This window comes from Fomitiporia mediterranea (genome assembly GCF_000271605.1).
Source record: "Fomitiporia mediterranea MF3/22 unplaced genomic scaffold FOMMEscaffold_15, whole genome shotgun sequence".
Lineage (NCBI taxonomy): Eukaryota > Fungi > Basidiomycota > Agaricomycetes > Hymenochaetales > Hymenochaetaceae > Fomitiporia > Fomitiporia mediterranea.
The window spans coordinates 1,242,948-1,262,322 of NW_006760400.1; the positions used below are offsets into that span (position 1 = coordinate 1,242,948).

At 48.8% G+C, this 19,375-nt stretch overlaps 4 protein-coding genes across 4 annotated transcripts; 2 read left to right on the forward strand and 2 right to left on the reverse strand.

The window, feature by feature from the left end:
• Positions 1-487: 487 nt before the first annotated feature.
• FOMMEDRAFT_143112 (uncharacterized protein) lies at positions 488-2,876 on the reverse strand. Its single transcript, XM_007271064.1, has 3 exons — positions 2,563-2,876; positions 1,797-2,502; positions 488-1,739 (listed from the first exon to the last, which is right to left on the reverse strand). The coding sequence occupies exons 1-3, from the start codon at positions 2,841-2,843 to the stop codon at positions 867-869; spliced, it is 1,860 nt and encodes a 619-aa protein (XP_007271126.1). The 5' UTR covers positions 2,844-2,876; the 3' UTR covers positions 488-866.
• A 4,847-nt stretch (positions 2,877-7,723) lies between these two features.
• On the reverse strand, positions 7,724-13,844 carry FOMMEDRAFT_23530 (uncharacterized protein). Its single transcript, XM_007270865.1, has 8 exons — positions 13,093-13,844; positions 11,176-12,977; positions 10,914-11,111; positions 10,833-10,843; positions 10,543-10,774; positions 9,919-10,482; positions 8,877-8,938; positions 7,724-8,285 (listed from the first exon to the last, which is right to left on the reverse strand). The coding sequence occupies exons 3-8, from the start codon at positions 10,998-11,000 to the stop codon at positions 8,030-8,032; spliced, it is 1,212 nt and encodes a 403-aa protein (XP_007270927.1). The 5' UTR covers positions 11,001-11,111; positions 11,176-12,977; positions 13,093-13,844; the 3' UTR covers positions 7,724-8,029.
• Positions 13,845-14,153: 309 nt separating this feature from the next.
• On the forward strand, positions 14,154-16,445 carry FOMMEDRAFT_129048 (pali-domain-containing protein). Its single transcript, XM_007271065.1, has 2 exons — positions 14,154-15,390; positions 15,480-16,445. Exons 1-2 carry the CDS (start codon positions 14,169-14,171, stop codon positions 16,175-16,177), a joined length of 1,920 nt encoding a protein of 639 aa, XP_007271127.1. The 5' UTR covers positions 14,154-14,168; the 3' UTR covers positions 16,178-16,445.
• Positions 16,446-16,993: 548 nt separating this feature from the next.
• On the forward strand, positions 16,994-19,370 carry FOMMEDRAFT_129050 (uncharacterized protein). Its single transcript, XM_007271066.1, has 3 exons — positions 16,994-17,162; positions 17,259-18,246; positions 18,301-19,370. Exons 1-3 carry the CDS (start codon positions 17,096-17,098, stop codon positions 19,250-19,252), a joined length of 2,007 nt encoding a protein of 668 aa, XP_007271128.1. The 5' UTR covers positions 16,994-17,095; the 3' UTR covers positions 19,253-19,370.
• Positions 19,371-19,375: the final 5 nt, after the last annotated feature.

Consider the following 19,375-nt stretch of genomic DNA (forward strand, 5'->3'; position numbering starts at 1 on the left):
ATAGTTCGACGCTTCTGGATATCATACAAACCGACGTTCCGAATGCCGAGTTCGCTTTTCTATCTGCTTGCCATATCGCCGAGATCTTCCACTCCGGTGAACACGATGAATCGCTTCATCTATCAGCAGCTATGCAATTCAGCAGGTTCCGAAGCGTAATTGGTACGATGTGGGAGCTATTTGATGAAGATGGACCTGTCTACGCACGAAATGTTTATGAACACATAAACAAATGCAGGCGAAGTGAAGTATGAGAGGGCAGCTGCAGAGCAGCTTTAGAGTTGAGAGTGCAGGGTGAATTTCTAACTGAACGTTGGGTTAATTTCATGCATATAGGTGCTTGAATGATGTGGTGATAGGCTCTGCGATGTGTTATTTGTTCTTATTAATTATTGTTTGTCTAATTTTGACATAATCAAGAAAATCGCAACACTGCCGTCTTTCTCAATGTAATGTTTAATCACTAGAGCTAGAAGCTGGTCTTGTGAACAAACTCAAGAAGTATCAAAATATCGAAATAGACCACAGATGCAGCATCAGACGAGAGACGAAGACAGGAGGGGGTGAATTTGAATAATGATTGCATGCAACAACAGAAACGAGGCAAGGCCAAAAAGTCAAAAATCAAAACTACCACTACTACTAATACTACGTATGCGTCCATGCGATACCAAAACAAGCATGTAGAACAAGCAAAGCAAATATGAAGACAGACAAATCAAGCGAACAAATGATAAAGGTCAACAATGTCCATCAAGACAAGACATGAAAATGCAATGAGTGTAGTAAATGTGTATGTACATATGCCAATATGTCAAATGTAAATGTAAATCAAAATTCTAAAATCAAGTCCAATAAGGCGCAGTTCAATCAACCAAGAACTCATCTACCCCTCGCAGAACCTCAGCCCACCACCTCTCCATCGCACCATCCGCAAAGCCCTCCTCGTCATACCCAAGGCTCAACCACAGTTTACCAGCGAAGGTGTACCCAAAGAGCAGAGCAGCACCATTTCGCTGACGCGAGCCCGTTGTAAGGGTGTGCAGGACGAGGGATGGGTAGTCTGCGTGTGCGTACATGCCGTCGAGGTTACCGAGCATTGAAAGCCCGATGAGTGCAGTAGAGGGCGCAGGGGGTAACGTCCATGGCTTTTTCGAGGATTCAGTCTCTGCTATTGGCGCCGCGGGTGTCGGCCGAGCAGAAGCAGGCGGAGTCCAGATCCCAGCATCCTTCTCATCGTCCTCACGGGCCCACTTCCTTGCACGTTCTCCCCTCACCCGCGCCATCTCATGCGTCCGACTCACGAGAAGCGGGTTCTTAGCTCCCTGCGAGATCTGCTTCTTCGCAGATCGTGCGCGAAGCCAGAACGTTCTCTTCAACGCCTCGAAGTCAGAGGTGGACGCAGGAAGGAAGGACGGAAGTACGACGTTTAGGTAACCAATCGCTGTGAACCAGTATGATCGGTTCGCAGTAGCTGAAGCGAGTAAGTATGGACGAATGTTCAGTGCCGTGTACATCATCAGTGGAAGCTCGCTGTTTTGTCGGGCTTTGGTCTTGTCTTCTTCAGCTTTCATGCGGCTCCATGCGACGGCACTGAGCGAGAAGATGGCGTTGGCGATGGATACGCCGTTTTCTTTGCAGCGTTTGAGAATTGCTTTGGTCTTCTTCGCGTCGAGTGCGACGGTTGGGACAACCGTATGCCTAATTGAGCTCTTCCTGCGGGGGAATGCATGCCCGCCCTAACAAATATCAAATATCAGATAACATCGGAGAATCGAGAAAGGAAAGACACTTACGATGTCCTTCGCTTCGCTATTCTTGAAGTCGACCTTCGCGGCAGCGTTCCTAAAACGGCCGTTGATTTGGGGAAGAGCATCTTCCAATGACAGGGGAAGAACATCGGAGCTCTTTGTCTCCTTCCCCGAGCCCCAAAGTGACACCCATTCCCGCTCGAGCATTTCCTCAATTGCCTCTGTCGATCGCTCGTGCCCGTTCTCGTCCTTCCCAGCGATCAGCTGGAAGAATTCGTTCGCGAAGGTGTGAAGTGCCATGCCATCTCCAAGGAAATGTGCTGCACAAATCAGGAGATCGAACTCAAGCACTTCGTCAGCGGGAACCGACGGGAAGGCTTCGGCGTGTTCATCTACAGCTGCGGGTGTGGCAACGGGTGTCGGAAGGCCAGGTGTTCTTTCCGCAGGTACATTTCCTAAAATAAGGTGAGACAAACGCTCATTGCTGAGCGTTCGAGGACCATTGAGGTATGCGTTGATGAGAGCGTCCTTTGTCTCTGACTTGAACTCGAGGGCGGCGTCGGCCTCAGAGAGAGCCTCGGCGACAGACCGCGGTGGGGCGTATGCAAAGCGAGTAGAAGTGTACTCCCAAGGCTCCATGCGCACGTGAGCAGCGAGAGGGGGATGAATGAGGCGCATATATGCCCACGCAGCGCGCACGCGAGCGGGAGCAAGAAGAGAAGTTGGAACGCGGAAGCCAAGATGAAGGTACCTACAAGAACAACGCAGTTAGTCCAAGAACAAGAGAATGGAACGGAAATGATTAGCATACATGTCATTTACACCGTCAGCACGAGAGGGTAGGTAGTAGGATACTTCCGTGTCGCCCATGCTTCGTTCGAAGACAAGCGGACGTTGCGAGAGCTCACATGGGCTTTCTGCATCGCTCTCGAGGCATAATTTGAGGTCTGCGCCGTCATCACGCTCGTCATCGGATAAAGGAGGCGTTGGGGGGAGTGGATATGACCTGCTCAAGCTTGGTACGTTCTGCTCTGCAACAGAAGTAGGGAGCGGAAGAGCGGACGGGGCAGTGGCGACGGCGGCGGCAGCCATGTTAGTGCTAGTGAGGAGGCGGGACAAGAGAAAGACGGAGGAGGGTGAGAGGAGAGGATATGTGGCGAGGGTCTTTAGCGTCAGGACAAGCCATCGGGATAGCCGTTTGTTTTTAGAGCGGGCGGGTACACCACAGGCACTCGATTGCACGCTGAACTCACAACATGTGTCGGCGCGCTTAGCCGGCACACCGTCGATCTTGCTTTCCGTTTTTGGGGCATCTCCGGCCGGCACCTTTCCGCGGACAAATCTGTCTGATCTCGCTCGATCTCCTCTTTCTCTTTCGTCCGCTCCTCTTACGTAGCGTCTTGTACGTCGTTGCACCCTACTCCACTCCGTATCTATCCCCAGTCTCGCAGATCGAAGCAGAAGAAAGGCGAAAAACAAATAAAAACAATGCAGAATTCTCCTTACGACAGTTCTGCGTTCTGATTCTTTTCCGGAAGAGAATCATCATACCAGACGGAATCATCTCTGCCGTCCGTCCACAGCATAAAGTTTCGGTGATGCATCAAGATGCAAGTGGCTTCCAAAATTCAAACGCACACACACCGCAATCGTACCAGGTTGGGTCCAGAATTAGTGAGGTGAGGGTCCCTGAATGCATCCTGTACGCATCTCGCCGAACCGCGAGGAGGGCGCCTTCCCAGTCGGCATCACCTCTCCGCATTTCATTCGGACTCTGACATCCATTCATGCTGCAATCACAACCATATACAGTACACATGTGCATACAAAACCCGCATGCGGATTGCCCTGGCCGACCGACTCCGCTCCAATGCACTTTCGGGGCTTCGCATTCGCAGCTGCGCTGGCAGTGCGCGTCGCCGTAGTCTCCATACGATGTCTAAGAATACATTCATCCATCTGTTTTTGGCAAGATATCGCCGAAGCAGGTGCCTATGTCTAAGACAACCGTAGGGATGCCCTCTCCGAAACCCCAACGAACATCTCTTCCGTGCTCTGGAAAATGCAAAGCGCAGGAAGAGGCTGTGACCCTGATCCACGTCTGCTGTTCTCTCCACGTGCACTGATCCTACATCGCATCAGAACAGGTCGTCGAACTGCTCGCTTGTTATTTTCTCTGTGTTTGGCATATCTTTATTTTGGGCTTGGGCCGTCCTGCATCCGCCCAGGCGCCAACAAGTCGTTCCAGGCATCTAGGCCATTCTTCGTCTTCTCTGCAACTGTCAACATACAGAAAGCCTACTTATGCCCGCTAAGCACGCGACTCAGGCACAACAGCCATTCGCTGGCTGTCTCACTTCTCCTTTTTTTCATTTATGCGGCAGCATTACTAGTGTTTGATTATTTAAGATGGTAGCGGAAGATCTTGAACCCTCGCACAAAGATCGCAATTGGCCTAAAAATGAAAAACCTTGTTTATCTGATTTCAGTCGGTATTCCGAACATGTCAGGCATTAGAACAAAAGCGAGATATTTGCCCGTAAGCGAGGCAGAAATTTGCGTTAAGGGTATCAAGACAAAGCTAGGTATGGATTACGATTTCTCCATCCTCATCGTCAGCCCGGCCTGGCCGGTTTGCCCACCCGCGACTTTCGAGAAACACTAGTGTTGTTTCCGTGGTTATGCTGATTGATGTCTGCTCATCTACTGTTCGACTTGTTGAATGGAATTGTATCGATTCACTGAATGGTGAGTAACCGTATTGGAAAAGGCACGTACTTAATCAAATTATGTGAGAAAGGGAAAAAGAACGAACAACGCGGGAGAAGAGCGGATGAAGGTCTAGACGGCATGACAATCATTTGACTGTATTCTTTCACTACTTGGGCGATACATTAGGTGTGAAGGAAGTGAGGATTTCCGCTTCTTCTCCCCCTCAGGACAGTTTCGCGATGTTCCTCCATGACACGCTGTTCCGCGAGCTTCACTGAATACATAGGCACGCGTATGTATGCATCATTGCGTGTCTCAAGAGGAGAGATAGATAGCGGATAACATGCGAGCGTCTATCTGTTCCGGTCCGTTCTACTTGCGCTGTCGGCTTCTCTACGCATGCAATTGCATGCATACATAGGAAAATATAGACACGGACAGTGCGCAAGCTCTCACTCCCGCCGACGTGTATGCATCAGACAACAGGCATCAGAATCAACTTCTTCCCTTCTTGACGTTCCCTTCCATCTCAGCTCACCCTGTAGCCGGTACTCAATCAGTATCAACGGATCCGACTCGGTCAGTCAGTCAGTCAAAATTGTAACGCCTTCAACAATACACATCTTTGATTTTTTCCCGTCCGGTTCTCCCGCGTTTGATTGTGATCGTCAATACAGCGGCTATGTTCTACGCGAACCACGCAAGAGAACAACATGGATACGGTTACACAAACTCCTTTTGAGCGCACCGAACCTATCTATGATGATTCCTATCATCATCCTTCTGTCCCCGTCCGCGAAACTCTCTCTCCTTTCTTTCTTTCCCTTTGAAACTTCCTATCGGACTACCGGATCAATAGCAACTCTGATTTGTTTGTTTGTTTGTTTGTTTTTCCTCGGATTAACAGAAAATCGGCTTGCCCGACGGGGAACACGGATCTACTCACTTGTTTAGCTGTGTGATCAGCAAAGACTTTGAATCAAAAGGGATGGTTATGATTCAATTTATGATCAGCAGGAAGATAGGCTATTTATTTATTACATCATTAAAATGAATTGTGGCAGCCGGGATCGCCTTGTTTGATGAACGTCACTAGTCTATACGGATTTACGGATTTTGTTCATTTGTTTTGGCTTTTTTTGCGGCAGTGTTTTCTTTTGGTTCCGGGTCGAGTAAGTAGCTTGAGTTATCTAATTGATTTAACTCTTTGCTTGACAAGCACAAGGTGGGGCCTAGACTCACTCTCTTGCTAATTTGACCAAAATTGAATAGAAACATCTCAAAGAGATGTGTCCGTGTGTTTTCTGATCGTACTGACTTGTTCCGGATTTTCTCTGATTCGGCTGCTTGTGATGTTATGGAAGGAAGCCTTGGCCAATTGGAGAAAACGATTTGCGGTTGCAATATGTTCTTTTATACTGTAAATCCAATACAGTCCGGAAGTTTACTCGTCGGGTATTTGTCTTTTCTATTCCATTTGGGTTGAACATTGATAAATATTACTTACTATGTATTTGATTCGGGATTCTTCACCAGTGAAGCCCGGCTTCAAGGCTGAATTCGACGGCGAGTGTCTAGTAGACTTATAATAATAGTAATACACTTTCTTTGTAGCATAGAACCAGTCTTCGTCTTCTTCTCCTCTTCGGGGCACTCCACTTCCATTCGGGTCTCGCAACAACCCACCAAACTGATCTGTTCTTTTCTTCTTTCCTATCTTCACTTGCTAGTTTTACCAAACTTGAATCGCAGTTGACATACAGAGAGACACCAATTTAGTATTGTTCTATCATTCAGGTGCCTTAAACTGAACTCGGTGGACAAACGGCGGCTCCGTCCACCTCATCACTTTCGCCTTCTTTCCTTCTTCACTTCCATACTCATTTTGAATATGTAGTAAAATAGTCTTGATATCAATGCTAATAACCAGTCACATCGTTTCCTTCCTGCTGTTATATTTGACGAGCGTCTTCCTATGTCAAGATGTTCTAGCGGAATTACGGTGAAACCGGATTCCGAGAATAACGGCTTTCAGTTCGGGCTGATAGGAGTACTTTGATTCTTTATGTGTGTTATGTGTAATGGTAGTGCTCCACATGAGGCGTCCGTGATATTCACCCGACTCAAGTTTCAGAAAGCTTTAGAAGGATAAACTCACGCATTCAATCCTTTTCCAGTGTTAGCACCTATCACTCTGTGAGGCAAATCAATCCAGTTTATTATGGACTTATGATGTCTTATGACAAACCTACATCAGTGCATAACACGTATGTAGATATTTATAGGATGTAGGAGATCACAGGAATAGCAAAATCAAGCCACTCACATCGAGTGGACGTATAATATTTGAATATATGCATGCATATTTGATACCTAGTGCCCAAAAGGGTAGCACTAACTACCATTCCAAGCACCAAGAATTAACATTGGCTATTTCTATGAATCTTCTATTTATTGCGTCACACATAGATAACAACTTCAATACTGTCAATAATCATACTGAACTGTACATACACACTCGGAAGCACTTCCGAATCCGAATCCTCTTCAACACACCGCAAGGTTAGTGTCTCAGATTCTCAATACCTCGTGTCTTCTTAACATAGCTATCTATCTAGTTAGCGCTCACACTAGACTAGAGCAACATGAACGCATTACTGCGACAGTAATGCAATAGTGTAGACATGCTCCTCGGCGCGTGCCGCGAACCTATTGCGTCATGGACCCACCTATTTCAATTAGGCTCGGTGATATGTCCCCGTAGTGGGTTTCCTGATTTAGCGTAGCACTGTACGTGTTTCCCCTCGTTCTTAAGACTTGACGTTACTACAAACACGTTAAATTGAAATTCGGGAGCTCTGGCCCCTGACTTGCTTATAAAACAAATACAATACAAACATGGATGATTACTGAACTGGATCGGTCAAGATCGGAAGTATTATTAAATTAATACACGCTGTATCTGCAGATAATGCATAATTTACATACTCGACACCAATTCACACTGATTTCATTCCCTGTGATAATGTTGTGCCTTTAACGTTGAATACAACAAAAGATCCTGACAGCACGACACGTCTTATCCCTGTCAAATGAATACCCGCTGGGAAGTTACTGTATGCATCATTAAGGTCCCCTAACCAACGATTCTTGTACGTTTAAGGCACCTGTTTTGTTTCGACGTGATAGTGTTAGTAGAGTGGCTATAAGTCGTCTGTCTATGGTGTCAATGTAGATTATTCTTATACCTATGATTGTGGAGGGAATACACGAAACACAATCTATTTTACTGTATGCATAGACAACAATTTAATCAACTGAGAGTGTAACAACAAAGAACAGGGTAAAAACAAAAACAAACAAGAAGTAAGATATCTTGTAGACCGAAGGACGAATAAATAACGAGTGAAGACGACAAAATGAGAGCGAGAGAGAGTCCTTGTCAAGAATCAAGAGTACATGGAGGAGTTCGGTGCATTGCTAAGTAGCTAAACTAAGTTCTTTTCGTAACGTCATTCAAGAGACAAGAATAAACAGTCATTTCTAGTTCCTCAATCTCTCGATCCCTAGTCCCTTCGACTCCCATGCTTCTCAACATCAAACAACACATCCTCATCACTCTCACTCTCATCCTCTGCAACAGTCTCCAGTCTCCCTCCTGCTCGATTCCACTTTTGGTTCTCAAGATCCCGGGCTTTCATACCTATAGCTTCGTTGCCAGATGGTCCTGAGGAAGGAGAACGTTGGAGGCCTTCGAAGTGTTTGGCCCAAGTGTAGAACATCGTTCCGAGGAGGATGACGATGATTGATAATGCTCGGTTTCTGTTGAGGAATGAGAGGTTGGTTAATTATGTTTGCCGAAGCGGAAAAACAATGTAAAACGACAGATTTAAAATAAAAAGTCAAATTCGAAGATAATAGAAAGGGAAGAAAATAAATTTGTCGTGCCCCTTTCTTGAGTGGTAGGCACGAATGAACGATCGAAACGTCAGGCCAACAACTCAATCCGCCAACAGGACCAATTGACAAATGACATGGACGTCGCATGATTCCATGCCATAACACGATCGAAGAGTTCGCGCGTCATGGAAGGATCAGCGGCCGTCATATTTTCATCTCCTGTCATTTACGCCGCAGAAGCAGCCAGCGGGACGCAGGTAGCGGCGGCCCCTGAGAATCCCCCACGCCCCCCACGCTAGAAGCTAGAAGTAACAATGCGATGTACGTACGCATCTCCCAAAACGGAAGAGAACGAGGTACGGCACGCGTATAAGGCAACACAACGGCCTCAAACGGCGGCACACCCGATCGAAAACAAATTGCAATGTGCAATGTGCAATGTGCATAAGATGTCGAAGTGAAGAAACGAGGAAACGGAAATTTGGAAAGATGGAAGGGAAGAAAATCACGTACACGTTAAGTAAATCACCAAACAACCAAACACCGAGGAGTGTCTGTAATACGGATCGCGCGGCCTGTAGTGAGAAGAAAAGTAACGAAAATCAAGTCAGCAGTCGTTTCAAATATCATTTACTAGCCGAAGCCGGGAACGATCAAAAACGGAAGGCAAGGACAAAGGAAGAACAGCGCCAAGATGAGAAAGTACACAGAAGGCGGACAGACTCCGCCAGCCAGCATGTGCAATGCTGATACCGCCCTGCACTGCACTGCGATCCGGCATATTCGAAGGCCAGGTCGCAGGTTGAGGAAACGTGGCACTCTAAAATACAACAACTTCAAGCGGAGAAAGGAGGGGTCCTCGTTGCATGAACGAGAAATGACTTTTTTCAAAGTCAGACGGCAAGAAACAAACCACAGGTGCCAAATGGGTGTATCCAGGATAAAGTGCCCGAAGTAAACGGGTGAGAGCGGACACATCAAAAGGCGTAAGGCGTATAGGGAAGTCAAAGATAAAGATGCTCGATGGAAGAACGTCCACGGCTCAGCACGCACCCCGTCGAAGCACGGCAAGACAAGGCAACGCAACGAGGTCGCGGGACGAGCGCATCTGATAGCGGTTTACTTTTCACAATAAAAATCCCGCACTCATGCGCGAAATCTTAGTCTGGGCCTCGAGCGTCAGGGACCCGAATTTCATTAGATCGATGGTATGATCGTTGCACGCGGCCCGGGGAGTGCGCAACAAAGTTGGGAAGTCGGGGATGGGATAAGGATAGGATAAGATATGATGAATGAATGAATGAATGAAATGAAATGCCGAGCTAAAAATAGCCCATTGATGGTGATGCCATCCACCGCACGAAAAGGTATTAATGGCATAGGCGGCAGAAAGCACGCGATCCAGGCGGCATGAACTAATGGGGAGTGCATGGGAGCATCCATACTCAATGGAGGACCTCCCGCGGATGCGGATACACAACCGCAGATCCGATACGAAAGCGAGACAAAACGAAAACGAATGATGCACTGAAGCAAAATGTGTAAAGACACTCACGCTGGAAAACATGTGTGTAATGGGGCTCGTGACCTTGATGCTCAACAATCCGGCAACGCAGAGCAAGAAGCCAAAGATGCCAGTGACGAGCGTACCCCATACGAACACGCTCATGTTCCATTCTCCACCAGTACTTGAGGCTCCACCCATTGCGAGGTCGATTACTTTGAAGATTTCACCCTTGAGAAGTACGAAGGGAACAAGGAAGAGTGCAGAGCCGAGGTTAGTCCAGTATGCGAGTTGGATCGTTGATCCGCCACAGTGAGGTAAGGAAGACTTGATGAGCACGCTATGGAATGCGATGAAGAGGGCGCTGAGGACACCGTAGATGAGTGAGACAATGCCTGGTGCAGCATGTGGATTGCCTCGCAGAGCAGGGTTTGCGACAGTGGGCACAGCAGGAGTTAGCGAGAAGGATAGCGATGAGAGGGATGCGGGTGAGACACCAAGGAGGAAACCAATGGTGACAATGCCAGCTGCACCGAGGACGCGTGTTGTAGGCTGCGAGCGTGTGCTGATAGAGGAAACGAGAATCGTGAGGGGCAGTTGCATTCCGCGAGCAATCTGCAAGCGAGTTGAGCATATAACGCGGAAGAGCAAGTACTATTAATGTGGCGAGCGCACCTGGAAGAAGCTGGCTTCAACATCGCGCAGGCAGAGTGTGTTGAATATGAGACCAATGATGTTGACGAGGACGACTGGCGTCAGTTTCTTCGCTGTCTCGAGCTCCAGTCGCGGGATCTCGACTTTGTGTGAGAGGGTGGCGGAGACATGCAGTAGGACTACAGCAATGAGCAGCTGGATGAAGAGGAAGAGCAGCGGTAGCTCGGGTGAGCTATTGAGGACCGCCTTGTTACTGTAGTGGTGAGACGATTAGTACTTAAATAATACGATGCCAAGAGAGCGCTGCATACACGAAGACCATCTAGAGACACTAGTCAGCACGGGACAAGCGAAATTCAAGACAAGCGAAGCCAATGGAATGAGGGACTTACGACAAGCGCGGCGCCCATGTAGAATGAGACGACGCCCGCTACCTGGACAGGCGACGATTGCTGTTGCTGCTGGTTGGGAGCTGCCATGGCTGTCGTATCGGGGGTTGGAAGGAGGAAGCAAAGAGAGGCGGAAGGAGAGGAGACCCTGCAGGCATAGGTGCAGACGGATGAGGTTGTATATAGCGCGTGTCGGTATCGCTGCCCGAAACCAGAGAGGAGAATCAGCGGCGGAGAATCAGGCAGGAATCGAAACAGGACACACGGATGCTGAAACAAGGTTGATGCGGTGCAAGACAGCCGGGACGGGCCGAGCCGCAAGGGGAAGAGAGAGTCGGAAGAAACAAGCCGAAAAGAAATCAAAGAAAGGAAGGAAGGAAGAGATGTGTTGTGCTACTTCCATATACGGATCGCCTATAATCTGCCCATGCACGGTGCCATTCAGAACACCAAGGACTAAACTGACCCGCTCACCTCGCCTGCACGGTCACCCTCGGGTCGTCGCCCTCCCTACCACCGATGGCTTACTCTCCCTCCTCTCCCACAAGCTCTGCGCCCTTCCTTACGCGTTCATCATCGCCACGCACAGACAGTCTCGAGAGCCAGCGACATCCCGCCTCAGACCACGAGGCAATGGACTCAGACGACCTCGAGATATACTCCAGCCGTCCCGGCCGACGAAGTCCTTCTCCCCCTTATGTCGAAAAGTATTCTCACAACGCACGACATTCGTCCTCTCCATTTCGCAACCTAGCACGCCGACCACGCGTGCTCGCCATTGCCGCCATCCTTGTATTTCTCCTTGTATTCGCAATATTCTCTGTTCTCCATGTATCCAAGAGTGATAGTTCCATCGTGCCGAGACCTGAAGTGTTTCCCGAACACGACGCTGTAGACTATCTCCCCGTGTATCCTCCGCAGGTGCGAGGTGCCCCAACGCATAGCTTCAGAGGTGAGCAGCCCGCCGTCCATCGTCTGTATGCGTGCTAACACCGCGTTTCCATCCTCCTCCTAGACAACCTTCGTGATGACACCAAATACATCACATCCTGGATCAACGCTGGTTGGAGTACGCCTTTCTTTGTCCGTCTTGTATCCTTGTACTCATCCGTCTGTAGCAAACGACGTCATGACCTATTTCAACCTCATCTACATGGGTGTCCTGACCAATCGCACCGTCGTCCTCCCTCCCTTCGTGCCTTCACATCTCGGTTCCTCCGCCGGTTTTGTAAACGTTAGCGAGGTGTTAGACCTGCCGCGTCTCTCCGCCGCCAGCTCTGTTCCCATCATCGAGTGGTCTGATATTAAGATCCCGGGGTCAGAGAATCTTGACGAACTAGGGTGCTGGAGTATCTGGGCAACTGCCTCGACGGATGCAGAGAAGAAGCCGCGATACAACGTGCTCGAGCGGAATCTCAAACTGGACGTTTCCTACACACCCATTCCTAGCAGCGCCATTCTACTCCCCCGACCTCAATACCAAAACGACCCACACAGCCGCTTCTTCTCCCTTGCTACGCTCACCTTCCCGGACGGCAGGGAACGCGCACGATTACCTGCCTCCGCTCCCTTCCCCGCGCCGGGCAGCGGACACACCGCCCTGCCAGATGAACAATTCGCATGTTTCGATTTCCCGTATTACGTCTCCTCTGAAGCTCCGTTCGAATTCAATTACGATTGGAGCCCTGCGTGGCGATTCGTCGGCACACACGCGCACTGGAATCCGCGCTTGGAGAGGGTCACATTAGATATGATCCGTCAAACATTCGGCACGGGACCTGATGAAGAGATACCGCCTTTCATTTCGATGCATGTGAGACACGGTGATTTTGGCCGGTATTGCCAAGATGAGGAGAATAAGGATGGGTGTTTTGCACCGCTTAGTGCGATTAATGACCGTGTTGAGGAAGTGCGCGCGGAGTTGAGAGAGAAGAAGGGAATTGAGGTGGAGAAGGTGCTTGTGACTAGCGATGAGCGTGATCCGGAATGGTGGGCTGGTGTGCGTGAGATGGGATGGCAGTGGATTGACCATGAGGAGTTCAAGACGGAGGAAAACTTTGGGAAGTGGTATGTTTCTTTTCCTTCTACCTTTCGTCTTCCCATGTGATCGGCGTTTGCCTCCTCGTCTCGTTTAAATTGCTCGATCCACGTTGTTGATACTTACGTTCCTTTCCTACCCCAGGTATCCGGTTTTCATCGACGCTGTTGTACAATCTCTTGGTGCTGGCTTCGTTGGCACCGCTCGTAGTACCATGTCGCTTATCGCACAACGACGGGTCGAAGACTGGAGTGGCGGTTTTGCACGAGAAGTTCCATGGGGACGGTTTGCAAATTAGAAAACTCAATTTTCTCCTTGATCGGCCAGGGATTTTGCTGGAGCAAAATCTGGAAACGAGCTGACAGCGAGGTGGTGGTTGGGGGTTGAAAACGAGAGGAAAAGAAGAGCGCAGGACGACGAACCTATCTACTCGATACTAATCATGACTGGAGTGCTTCGGGGACTAACTATGCCGGAAGTAGTAGATGCGGAACAATGCGCGCGGCGCTACGTTTCGTATTCTTCTGCAGTATTAACTTCGAATTGATACGAACCGAGGAAGAAAGTTGGGAGGGGACAAGAGGAAAGAAGTCATTTGTTTTATCGACTTTTTTCGCTTGGTTTTTATATCTTGCGGCGTAGGCGAGGACGACGACGGTATATGAGTGTGAAGTGGGATTTGTGTTGTTGTGCTCACACGGTCATCGGGCCATTGCTTTTCTTGCTCACACTGTTTTCAGGACTACGGCTGATTGCATAGGTGTTTACTTCGCAATTTTAACAATTCTCACCTCACCAACAAATAATGTCTTTATTTTATTTTATGATTTGTATTTTTTTGGGACTTTTGGTTGCTTGTTTGTTTGCACATGTTATCTGAAATCACCGACACTAACACTGCATCGACGGTTGGATTCGTTAATTAATAAGTGACAATCTGACACAAGTATTCATATGTATGTAATCCTGTGTTATTTCCATCCGGACTGCAGTTATTAGTGTGGTATATTTGGTTAGTAATTAAGAGTGTCTGCTGTAATCTTGTGGTGAAGTCGACTAAGGAGTGTTTCGGATAGCGAGGCGCTGCAGAAGCGCACTGCCATTCTTGGATTCTCAGGCTCTGGCGGCACAGCACATCGCAACTTTGCACATCTTAACTGTCCACCATCCTTCTCTCTTCTTTCATTCATTCACTATCTGACCCCGCCGACGTCGCCACCATGATATTCCGTCCAGCGACGCCCGGCTTCATCGTCACCCTCATCGCAACGATCCTCCTCGCCATCGTCTCCTTTAACGTCCCCATCATCAAATCCGTCTCCTTTCTCCAGGCTTCACTCACAGTTGACAACGTCAACGGCACGATCTCACTTGGCACTTTGGGTTATTGTATAGACCTTGCAACGAATGGTACGACCTGTTCGAAGCCCAGTGTCGGGTATGCATTCGACGCGAATGCGTTGTTGGGCGACAACATCAAGTTCGCACAAATCCCGACTGTCGTCGTCAAGTGGATCACCTACGCGCTTTTCTTGCACGTCATCGCTCTCTGTGCAGCAGCCATCTCAGCATTCTTTGGGTTGCTGGCACATGTACGTGAGATGAGTATGACGTGTTGCTCGAGTTGTATTAGCGGGTTTGCAGCTGTCATCGCGCTTGTTGCGTTCATCTTTGATTTGGTGTTGTTCTTCATCGTGAAAGCGCGTGTGAAGAGTCTTGATGGAACTGCGACTTTTGGGAGTGCGGTTTGGTTGACTTTGGCTGCGTGGATACTCTTGTTCTTTAGTGGATGTGTGTATGCTTGTGGGAGGTGTTGTGTGCGACGGAGGCCAAGGGGATCAGATGGGCGCATGGACAATTCGTGGATGGGACGATTTGCTGCGAACAACCCTACTGCGGACCATGCAGAGCAGATGCGTCTGGATGCTGTGAAAGCTGAGGCTGACAGGAAGGCAAGACAGAAGAACGAGATTGGGCTCCCGGCGTTCCCGGAACATGCGGACGTTGTACGTCCACTCAAACAGATGGACGATGGGTCTGAAGATGATATGGCTTCTCCTTATCGTGACCAGACGACTACTGCAGCTGCTGTTGGACGTCCGATGGGTGCGAGAAGGCAAGGTAGTGCGAGTACGGCTGGACAAGGGTATAGGGGCGGGTACGCTCAAGCTGCACCTGGTACGCGCGCTGTCGATGAGTACTATACGCCGTCGTCGCCTACACGCTCGAGTGCTGCCGGAAGCACGGGATACCCACCGACGAGAAGGTACTCTGGTGCATCGAGCAATCCGCAGTCGGTGTATCACTCCGCAGCGCCTGGTGCTGCGGCTGCTGGAGTAGCTGCTGGTGCCACAGCGGGATACCTCGCCGCTGACAACCAGAATGCACACGGACGCCATCCGAGTGCAGCGGCGTATGGGCATACGAATAGTGGAACTACATGTGCGTTACCTTACCTCGTGCTTTCACTTATTCTTAATTTCTTTGGTCTAATATATCTTCCTTTTTTTTTCCTTTTTTTGGTTTTGTAGATCATACAGCAGCTTCTTCACAACACCAACAATACCCTTCAGCCTACTCACAGTACGACGCGTATTCACACCCTCAACAAGCAACTGCGTATAGCACCGACGCCTATAATAATCAAGCTACTGTTGGTGCATACGGACACAGCACATCTCCACCCCCTCGTCAACCTTCCCAACCATACGCAGACCCGTACTACCATAGTTCGACTCCGCCACTACCTCAGACAACAGCGACTGCATATGGCGATTACTCGTCGAATGCTTATAATTCTGCGGCGTATGGGACGAGTGACCCATACAACTCCTCGAGTAATGCGTACGGGAACGTTGGAGCTGCAGCTGCAACTACGGCAGCGGCAGTGGGGAGCTCCTACCAATCTCCCTACCACCAACAAAGCCAACACACACAAGATAGGAGTTATACACTTGGAGGAGGGGGGTATGGTGTGAACACCGTACCTGAAGAGTCTACTTCGCCGACTGCGTATGGAGCACCGGTGGTGTCGACTTCGCCGCCTCCTATGCCTACTGCTTCTACCGGGCTTGGAGCGGTGGGTGTAGGGAGGACGAGGAGTCCCCAAGGACAGGGGTTGGGGCAGACGCATGAGGGATCGTATGACGATAGTCCACCGGGTTATGAATCGAACGCTGTGCATTCTGTGCACGTACCGGATTGGAACTCGAAGAGTGGGATGCGATGATGATGTTCGAGTTTGATTTCGACCCCTTCGTACGCTTCGGAGCATCTAGATGGATGCAAAAGACGATTACTTGTTTGCTTGCTTGTTCGTTTTTTTCTTTTCTTTAATTATCAACTCCCAATCCTGTCTTTGTCTTTGTCTTTGTCTTTGTCATGAGATGACATGTGATGATGAACTCTTTTCCCTTCCTGTATTTACAGCATCATAACCTCAACACCAACGCCAACGCATACCCTCCATCCTTCCACCTATCTTCCACCCCTCACCCTTTTTTCCTGCAAATACAGAAGTACAGATACAGAGAAACCTCCCTCGTTTGTGTTTTGTATTGTATTTCGTTTTCGAATAGCCTGCTGGTGCTTTCGTTCGTTCGTTTTTGTTTGTTAGTGTCAGTGTCAGTGTCACCTCACTTTTTCTTGAAGTAATTTATTCGTTATGCACTATGCTAACTTCTTGAGCTACTGTGTGGTTGTGAGTAGAGCTGGTAGATTGTAAATAGTAAAATACAGGAGGCACTTTTGCGTTTCTGATGTTATATTATTCTACTTTGTTGTTTGTTTTGAACCCCACAATTTCGATAAATCATATAACTTGTTATAAATAAGAGAAAAATAGCAAGTGGTACAGTTCAATGAATAGGAATTGGACTTTCCGAACACGGCAATAATACTAGTCAATAAGGACAAACAAAGAAGACGCGTCGTGATTCAATTTCAAGTAACGCGTTCTTTTGAAATTTAATTCAACATTGCTTACGTCCACGATATCCACCTTTCAACAAAAATGAGCGGGTATACTCGAGGAGGAGTACAGATGGCGTACAAGGCTACGCCGACGCCTTTGCCGACGGGTGCCACGGGCGGCTATGCGTCGACTTCTCAACAGTACCAATATGCGGGCGTTCAGCAGCAGCAGCAGATGGCAGCGGCGTATGCTGGTGCGTACGTACCGCGTGCGGCGCAGCCTTTGAGGGATGATTATGAACGTGAGTAGTTTCCCCTGTCTCTTTTTTTCCTTTCTGCTTTTGTTATTGGAAGTTGTGATGCTAATAATGAGGTGTATGGCTGTTATACTCTGACAGGATGGTATGCAGAGCCAACACCGATGAACAGGATGTTACTCTCCTTAAGATCTGGTCTTGACTCGGAGGTTACATGGGCACTTGAACGGCTTTGTCGGTTGAGTTGTAATGATCAGTTTCAACTTTCGTCTATACCTGGACTTGTTGATGCGTTGTTTGAGTGGCCGGAGTGGTTTCTTAGGGAATACGGGCTTCCTTCTACCCTATCATCATCAACACAAGACAGTGGTTTGAAGGGCACAAAGCGAGTTAACGCAGCTGCAGCGTCGTTGTTCGCGCCCACTTCGACGGAAGAGAGACATCGTCGATATGCGCTAGAGTCGCTTTTCATCCTTCGTAACGCGGCCCTTGGAAGTCAAAATGCGTCGGAACTTTCTGCACACTCGAAGACTCGCCCGTTGATCATTCGTGCGCTGTATGAACTCGATTTGGATACGGACGAAAACACTCAGTTCGTACTATATACTCTCGAGCTGTTACATTGTCTAGCAGGAACCTATGTGTTACCGCCGGCAAAGGGAAACACCACTGCTCCGAATCCTGTTCCAGCTCTGGAGAAACTTGCAGGAGAGTCGAGTAACAGAGCGATAATCATAAGCGCCTTGTCCGCGCTTACTGCACTCTTCGGCATCCCGCACAACGTATCACATACGAATGAATCTTCACCCGCGTTGACAGCGTGTATTCGGTATCTTCCACTTTATCAGGACACGGCGCTCGTGGATGCCTGCCTTAACTTCTTTTATGCACACTTGTCGTATCCGCCGATGACGAAGGCATTCTTGTTGCACCCGGATATGCCAGGAGTGCTTAAAGCCCTCGTGGGGTATATGGTCTCTCAGCAGGATAAGGAAACTGCGACGCTTGACATTAGTGCTCCGAGTCATTCGGTGCCCTCTGTAAAGGTTGAATCTGTTATTGATGACCTATCTGAAGAGGAGTTACAGCGAATTGGAGTACTTTCGGAACCTGAAAGGTGTTTTGAATGGTGAGTGTTTCGTATTTTCCAATTTATGTCATGATCTTATTTTATCGTTTACAGGCTACGGACTGCTATCAGACTTAACCCCAACGAAGAACTCACGCAAGTCGAGTTCTGGAACGCCTACAAAGACTCATTTACTCGTTTCCAAGATCGCCAAGCACTATTACCCGCGTCGGATGTCATCAAAAATGCCAGTCTCGTCTACCCAACTGCCCAAGCTATGGTACTTCAAGTACCCACGCAGAAGTTCATCATTCGTGGAATAAGTAAACGTACGAAGCAGGTTGTCGTTGAGCAGCTTGTATGTCATTGGGATCGGTCACAGTGCCAGGCTGGGCCGTTTGAGACTCCTGCTGCGTTGCGGAGTCATGTTAAGACGCATTTCGAGACGTTACACCCGGAGGGAGTGGAGGAAAAGATGGTAGGGGAAGACGGAGATTCTACCCCTGCCACCAACGACTCCTACTCGTGTAAATGGTCGACGTGCCAGTTCTCGACGACTTCACTCTCTACACTCATCCCTCACGTATGGACACACGTCCCACTCAATTCGATAGAGACCGACCCAGAGAAGCTTCCGCGAATAACGCTTTCATCTGCCTCAGAACAATTCCCAATGCCAGACGCAACGCAGCGTCCAACCCCACCCGAACCAAAGACAGTCGTCGCCTACCCATCACCAGCGCGTGACCCACCTACAGGGGCGCTCACTGCCTTACTCATCCTCCGAACCCTCTTCCGCGCGTCGTTCGCCTCATCAGAAGTGGCTCCCCGTGTCGATGCAGACCATTTTGGGTTTCCTGGTGTGGTTGAGGAAGTTGACGAACAGGACGTCGCTATTGCTACTGCTAATGGTGAACAGAGTGAGTCGGATAGAGAAGGTGAAAGGAGAGGAAGACGAGCATTCCTTGGTATTAGGCACTTGATGGAGAGCGTACATATCAAGGACCCTGCGCTTATGTCGTGGATTTATGAGATGATCGATGCTGGGTCGAGTAGTACTCCGTAAGCTTTGTTTCCTGTAGGTAGATAGAGTTGTTTGACTTGTATGTAATATTTGTCCTGCGTACTCGTAGAAGAGGGTATGCTGCCACAGCATGTATCTCAAATCGTACATCTATGTTCCGTGATA